Source organism: Diadema setosum, chromosome 6 (assembly GCF_964275005.1).
Source record: "Diadema setosum chromosome 6, eeDiaSeto1, whole genome shotgun sequence".
NCBI classification, from domain to species: domain Eukaryota; kingdom Metazoa; phylum Echinodermata; class Echinoidea; order Diadematoida; family Diadematidae; genus Diadema; species Diadema setosum.
The window spans coordinates 36,729,868-36,737,586 of NC_092690.1; the positions used below are offsets into that span (position 1 = coordinate 36,729,868).

Genomic DNA, 7,719 nt, shown 5'->3' on the forward strand with positions numbered 1-7,719 from the left:
AAAAGATAAAGATCATTCCTTTTTGAAAAACTTCAGACCAATTTCTCTTTTAACAGTAGACTATAAAATTTTAGCCAAAACTTTAGCAAATCGTTTAAAAAAATGTCTCTCGGATTTGATCCATCCAGATCAATCTGGTTTTTTAAAAGGAAGGAATATTGGAAATAACATTCGCTTAATTATTGATATAATAGAATATACAGATTTAAAGCAAATTCCTGGAGCAATTCTTCTCCTTGATATTCAGAAAGCTTTTGACAGTGTTTCGCATGATTACTTGTATCGGGTAATGAGAAAGTTTAATTTTAGTGATAAATTTATTGATTGGATAAAGGTATTTTACTCAGGTAGGAAAAGCTATGTTTCAAATTATGGACATTTGACTACACCAATAAATATGGAACGAGGTATTTTCCAAGGGTGTCCTATATCCCCATACCTGTTTTTGTTGGTTATCGAGTCTATGGCTCTTGCTATTAGACAAAACCTAAATATTAAAGGTATCCCAGTGGGTGAAAATGATTTGAAAATTTCTTTGCTAGCAGATGACTCTACTTGTTTCATTGACGGTTCACAAAACTCGTTTAAATCACTTTTTGATACTATTGGTTCATTTTCTGAGAGTTCTGGCTGTAAGCTTAACATCTCTAAATCAGAAGCAATTTGGATTGGTTCTTTAAAGGGTTCTCAAACATTTCCATTTTCGGAGAAAGGTCTTAAATGGAATAAGTCTACTTTTAAAACTCTGGGTATTCATTTTTCTTTGAACATAAGTAATCTGTATGATCTTAACCACAAGACAAAGCTTAAATCCATTGAAAATATTTTGAATTGTTGGCGTGTAAGAAATTTATCTCTGGTCGGGAAGATCTGTGTTATAAAGACCCTATTGCTGCCTCAACTTCTGTATTATTTTTCGGTATTATGTATAAAAATACCAAAGAAATTTTTTAGACAAATAAACACAATACTATATAAATTTATATGGAGTGGTGGAAGTGATAGGGTCAAAAGACACCTCTTGTGTAATGATTACTCTTTGGGTGGTTTAAAAATGATTGATCCATACATGTTTTCTATTGCACAAAAAATGACATGGGTCAAAATGCTTCTTGATGATAACTATCAAAGTATATGGAAATTTATTGAATTATGTATTTTAGATGATTTTAGTGGTAGAAAAGATATATTGTGGAAAGCACATCCCCCTGCATGTATTTTGAACAAATTAGGCTCAAGTCAATTAGCCGAATCTCTTCAAACATGGTACATTTTTAGAGAAAAAATTGTTAAAGATGAATTCAATACAGCTTTTTCTGCAATTGGTTTTTGTCAATGCATTTGGTTTAACAGAAGTATTCGTTCAAAATCCAAACAATACTTCTTGTATGAAGATTGGCTAGACAAAGGTATTGTCTTTATAAGTGATCTACTCAACCCTCCCCATCCAGGTTATAAATTATTTGAAGAACTGATTTTGGATTACGATATTAGCAAAAAGGACAGGCGGAAATACAATTTTTTATTGAAAAATATTCCAAAAGATTGGTTTGTTTCCTCTGATTTAACTCCAGACAAAATATTTGAGGAAATTAAAGCAAAACTTTTAAAGACTCAAAAAAATCCAAAGTTCGCTTACAGTATAATACAAGAAACATGTTATCCAGAAAGACAGACTGTATTTTGGAGTGACCTCCAAGAGTCCGAAGAAATCAATTGGGAAAAGGTTCATGTGAACAACTTTTTATGTACCATAAATACACGTATTCGATCTTTTTATTTTAAGCTATTTCACAGAGCTATAGCTTTGAATAACTTTCTATATAAAATTAAAAGAAAAGATTCTCCCAATTGCTCATTTTGTAAGAATGCCCCTGAAACCTATATTCATATTTTTGTTCAATGTCCTTCAGTTCAACCCATTTGGGAGGATACTCTTAAAGCTATCTCTCAGAAAATCAATAAGCCACTAAATGTTTCATTATTTGAACAAATGTTTGGTTTTGATTCTGATAAATTTTTGACATATCTTTTTCTTTTACTTAAATATTATATTTATATTTGTAAATTTCAAAATAAACCACCAAGCTTTAAAGGTTATAAATCGTATATCACAGCCAACAAGGAGCTTGAGTATAATATTGCTAAAAGAAATAACAAACTTTCGATTCATTTCAGGAAATGGAGATTTGATCTGTAAATAGTATTTTTAGTTTTGCAGACGACATCTCACACGGGTCTGTATGAGTAGTTTTAACCTTGGCATGTTTTGATGGTATACAATGTGTATGTATTTTACATGTTTCTGCAGAATCAGCCATAATTTTGTATTATGTATAATTCAAGAAGTTGGTTATTTTATCTGTTCTGTGGAATTGGGTGATTCAAAAGCTTTTTTGTTTTTTAAGGCTACATTGCCCATACAGGTCTGTGGATGATGTTTTATGGGACATTGTATTAATTAGTTAAAGAGGAAAGCTTAATTGTTATTGTCAAATACATGTAGCCATGTATTCGTATCTTTATCTATAAATTGAAACCCCTCATCTTCAATAAGTTATATATATTTTTTTAATGTAACACAATTTTTCATAGTCTTAGTACAAATTGTACATGTTCTGTATGTGTCATGTTAGTGACACTTAATGTGGATGGGGTACAAATTTTCATGAGACAGAAGCACTGCCTTAATGTTCCCTTACTAGTAAGTTAGATTACTACTAGTATACTGTACTAGGATTGTAGGTACATGGATGTTGAGATATTTTATCATTTGTTAAACCTGAAAGAATGTTATGTACAATAGTACATACATGTACTTATTTTGGTTTTGTATTAGTATTATGCAAAATTTGTTTACATGGTTTATGCTGTTTTAGGTTGTCTTCCATTCCAGCGAGTCACATACAGTTTATACTGCCAGCAGGTTTCGGGAATGACTCCGGCTTTCCGTTGGTGGCCTTGTGTGCCTGCTGGGTGGGTTTGCTGCTCTCTCTATTCCGGCCTAACCCGATCGGCTCTGTGGGCAGATTCCATTTTGTATATTGATTATTGTGTGTGGGTATGCATGTTTGGGTAAGTGTATGAAGAAAGAAGGGTCGAGTAAAGAGTATCGTAACTGTGGGTGGATGATTTGTCATGTTTAACTAAAAATGTAACACTCGAATAAAGAATGGAGTCTGCCAGGGGCCTGAATTGGTGCTGGTGGATTGAGCGGCGGTCCGCCTGGCATGTTCGCGGGCTTGTCGGCGGTTTGCTTGGGACATCTCTCGTAATCCTACATTATTTTGCTTTAAGATGATTTGTGAAAATGGGTGACAACTGCTATTTGTGAAATACTTGGTATGGCTGCTTTTTTTGTTTTGTTTTGTTTTGTTTTGTTTTATTTTTATTTTTATTTTTATTTTTTGCTTTGATTGTTTTAATGTTATGTATGATTTGTTTTTGAAAATCAAAAAAAAAAAAAAAAAAAAAAAAAAAAGAGAACATAATCTCGGTCTAAATTGCATGAAGTGCGTGATGTTGATGCAATATCATACAGTGCAATGTTATATAACATTCTAGCAAATGATAATATGAGTAATTATCCTTTTGAAATACCTTTTTATACCTTTTTATATTGAATTATCGTGATAATTCAACACGAAAATGTTATCTAATATTATCTCTATAACAAAAATGTGTTGAGTATTACAATTAATAGTATAAAAACGATTTCAAATTCTTGTATCATACTTCCACAATAGAGTGAATATATTTCATAATGACTGTAAACATTAGAATATGAAATGATTACATGTAAATTACGGAAGGTCAACATTATAGTGTGCTCTTATTCTGACAATCAAACATAACATAACACAATCTTATGGTTAGCTTCTGAATTGTGTATAGTTTCACATCAGCTACTATAACTAGGAAATGGTTATGTTAGATAGTTAGGATGACAGCAGTGTGCGGTTTGTGTTCATTATACAGAGTCATGATCTGTCGACAAAAGTTTACAAAGATGCCAGATCATCGTATATTGCTCTTATCCATTAAACAATTTGACATAGCGCCCACTCATTACAACACATTATCACAATCATGTTGACAGATATGTAACAAATGATACAGTTTGATTTTGTCAACATCTGTTTACATGAGTATGTCCAGTCATAGAGTGAATTATGACAATGGTGATCTCATATCATATGTGACCGTGCACCTCAAAACGAACATAAAGTCGCACACACTGATTTTGCGTGAGGACTGAAAATAAGTGAAATGGGCCAACCTAGCCAAACTTGACTTTTTCATATTTTCTGAAAGAGCGGGTCTTCTTTTACATTATGCTAAAATTTGGTATCACAAAACGGGCAGGAAAGTGTGTTTTTTAGCAGTTTATCTCGAACATTTTTGGTAGAATAGTGTGATTAGGTGTGTCTTTAGAATCCCTTTTTCATTTCTGAAAAACCTTGTCCACACTCTTCACTTTCAACTCTAATAACTTTTTAAAAGATAGGGCTACTGCTTTGAAAGTTGACAGTAATTATGGACAGAATGTGTTAATGAGGCATGCTTAATTTCACTTTAATCTGATAATCCCTTCATTGTTGTTACTCTGGTGGTTTACTTCCTGTCTTTTGTCCCATTCATTGCACAGCCAGTACGGCTTGGTAAAGATTAAGCGCTTGAATAGACACTGTACTTCAGAGCCTCTTTTCTCACTTCACACTTTTCCTGAGTTTGTGCTTTCTTTCCAATATTTAGGTATGTTAGGAGAGTCCATTTGATTTGAGTTATACATCATTTTAAAGCTTAAAGTCTGCTCTTTCAGAATATGGTCCTAACTAAAAATTCATGTCTGGCAACTTTTTGTTTGTTTTGAGGTGCAGTGTCACATATTGTAGCACTTTTGTCAGCACAGTTACATGACAATATCGCACTGTTAGATATAACACTTAAATTATGGCACATCATGCCATCTAGACTATCGCTGCATGTTCTCTTGGTAGATCTTGATAAAGGCAGTGAAAGCTTGGCGATTAAAGGGAACATTTAGAGCAACGTCTGTCTTAAATCGAATTCTTTTCAAGTGTAACCTTATACAATATTCGATGCAGGATATTGCCACATAGACTTTGTTCAGACGTTCGGGGCTTATCAGTCTGATACACAATATCGGTAGACGTCTTTGAGGAAAACGAGCATCTAAGATTTTATAATTATCTGATTGTACCACAGAGTACCTATACACTGAACAACGTATCTATTTTTGAGGATTTTTTTAGTCACTAAATTCGCCATGGAATTCACACACATGCTTCAGGCCAAAACATCTGGATAACCAAGAAGTAACAGTGGTTTTGACAGTATATACAATACTTACTATGTTCTGTAACGGTTGTTGAAGGTGCAGTGCATGTAGTCGATGTTGTCGTCCCTATGACATTATCCCCCCCCCCAAAAAAAAAAAAAAAAAAAATGTGTGAAAAAAAAATCATAAGATACCTATTATCAGTCACACCCAAGAGGGCGCTTCTCAAAATAGACACTTCCTGTCAGAGAAGAACATTGATTTCAGGCTGTAGTTTTTCTTTATAGTATTTCTTTTAAAGGGATCGTATAGTTTTGGTTGAGACCTAATTTCAGGTTTCTAACATTTTTTGATGAGATAATGAGAAACCTCTTATGAAATATGAAAGAGCATGTAATTCTATGAGGAATTCAACGTTTATTTGATGAAAATTGGTTTTGAAATGGCTGAGATATCCAAAAAGAGCGATTCTAATAAAGTGTGGGACCCACACTTTATTACGATCGCTTTGTTTTACTTTGTTTTTGGATGTTTCAGTCATTCAATACCCGATTTCCATCAAATAAACTTTGAATTCCTCTTAAAATGGTATGCTCTGTACTATATAATAAGTGTTTTCTTGGTATCTCGCAAAAAGTAAAAAGCCCAATTCTCATCTCCACCAATACTGTACCATCCCTTTAATAACTTTAATTTATGAGAAGGATCACACAAGGTGGAGACCAATTCAGTTGGGGTAGTGTTTTGTGAGGTAAATTAAACTGGGGGGATTCAAGTACAGTATGCCCAACAAAGGATAATTTATGCTCTGACAGAGCGATGCACGTGGCTCATTGAATAACCCATTAAAAGTGCTTTTGTTCTTCTTTGGAGGCCCAAGGTTATGTTCTCCATTATATTTCAGTGATCTGAAGTCGGATTCATCTTCAACATAGACCTTTTTTTGTTGAAAGGGAACACGCAGTACATAAGTAGAATTGAAAAAAAAAAACTATATTGTACAACGATGTTAGATAATCAAACAGGCCCTTTTGATATTATCTAAGACCATCATTCACACATATACTTGTTCAAAAGTGCACAGATATCCCATAAACGGGCATAACCTTTATTTTTACTGAATTAAGGGGATTGTATTATGATAAAGTTTGAGAAACAGCGACATATTCACGTAACATCCTGCATAAAGTTATTAATTACGTAACTTTATTTGCAAAGGGAGTATATGGAACGATTACATCTCTTATATTCATATGCTTCCCCCAAAACTAAAACGAACAAAGAACCAAAGGAACAAACAAAAACTCGCTAAAATCGAGATTAATTAAAAACTAAAGGGAATGCATAACTTCTTATGAACAAAAGTTATGAAAAAAAAATTACCCAATCCACTCTTATGTAAAAAAAAAAAAACCAAATAATAAATTAAATAAAAAAAATCATGTAGGCCTACTTTATATAGCTGAAGGAATCTCTACTTATTCGAATGTAATTTGCAATGGTGATCTCACATTATTTACTGACAATTTGTTTCAGAGTAATTGCAACAATACCGGTTTCAGATCCTATCTGTACGTGCACCTGTGTATGGAGAAATGAAAGAGAAAATACATTTATGAGGTCAAAGGATAAATTCCACATCTCTTTGTGTTATTTTCCTCCCAAGTCATGGTGAGGTTTCAAGGAAGTATGTATGTGCGCGTGCACATGATAATTTAGTGTCCGTTTGTGTGTGTGTGTGTGTGTGTGTGTGTGTGTGTGTGTGTGATGGAAGAATGTGTTTATTATGTCAATTTTTTGCGTATGTGTTTTTTAGCTGCGCGTGGGGAGGGATACCTAGTAAGCTGTTGCTGGCATAAACGTTGATATTGATTTTATCGGCAGCTTTGAATTTGATGAGTTTGTTTGGCAGATTTGTATGATTATGAATTCGGAGTGGAGCTTGCGTGCGGGCAGATGCTGCTTTTCTGCATACGGTTCATTATGTCTTATTTATCAACATTGGGAAATCGTTTCATCAGGAAGGAATGTGGTATCGGTTCGGGTGTGCGTCGGTATGTGGGAAGGGGGTTACATTTCGTTATTGCAAAAGTTTGTTACTCTGAAGGCTCATTCGTCCGAAGGCTCATTCGTCCGAAGGCTCATTATTCCGAAGGTTCGTTATTCCGAATTTCATTTTTGGATCAACGAACCTCTAGGTATAGGGAATTGTGTGTTTCGGATATTAAAATGAAGCCTCGGAAAAAACGAAACTTCGGAATAACGGAACCTTCGTGTGTGTGTGTGTGATGTGTGTGTGTATGTATTTGGGCTGGTGAATGTGGGTGTGGGATGATTTAGGTTTTGTTTAATCAGGGGTTGGTGGGTTGGGGATTGGATTTGAAGAAGGATAGTTATAAATGGTATGACAGAAGTTG

The 7,719-nt window shown here is 34.0% G+C and overlaps 1 protein-coding gene across 1 annotated transcript; it reads left to right on the forward strand.

Moving 5' to 3' along the window:
• Positions 1–397: 397 nt before the first annotated feature.
• Positions 398–2,200, forward strand: LOC140229465 (uncharacterized). The gene has a single exon (XM_072309718.1). It carries the CDS (start codon positions 398–400, stop codon positions 2,198–2,200), a length of 1,803 nt encoding a protein of 600 aa, XP_072165819.1.
• The last annotated feature ends 5,519 nt before the right edge of the window (positions 2,201–7,719 follow it).

What these genes read in the sequence shown, in the direction of transcription:
- LOC140229465 (XM_072309718.1), top strand. Translation starts at nt 398, where the DNA reads ATGGAACGAGGTATTTTCCAAGGGTGTCCTATATCCCCATACCTGTTT.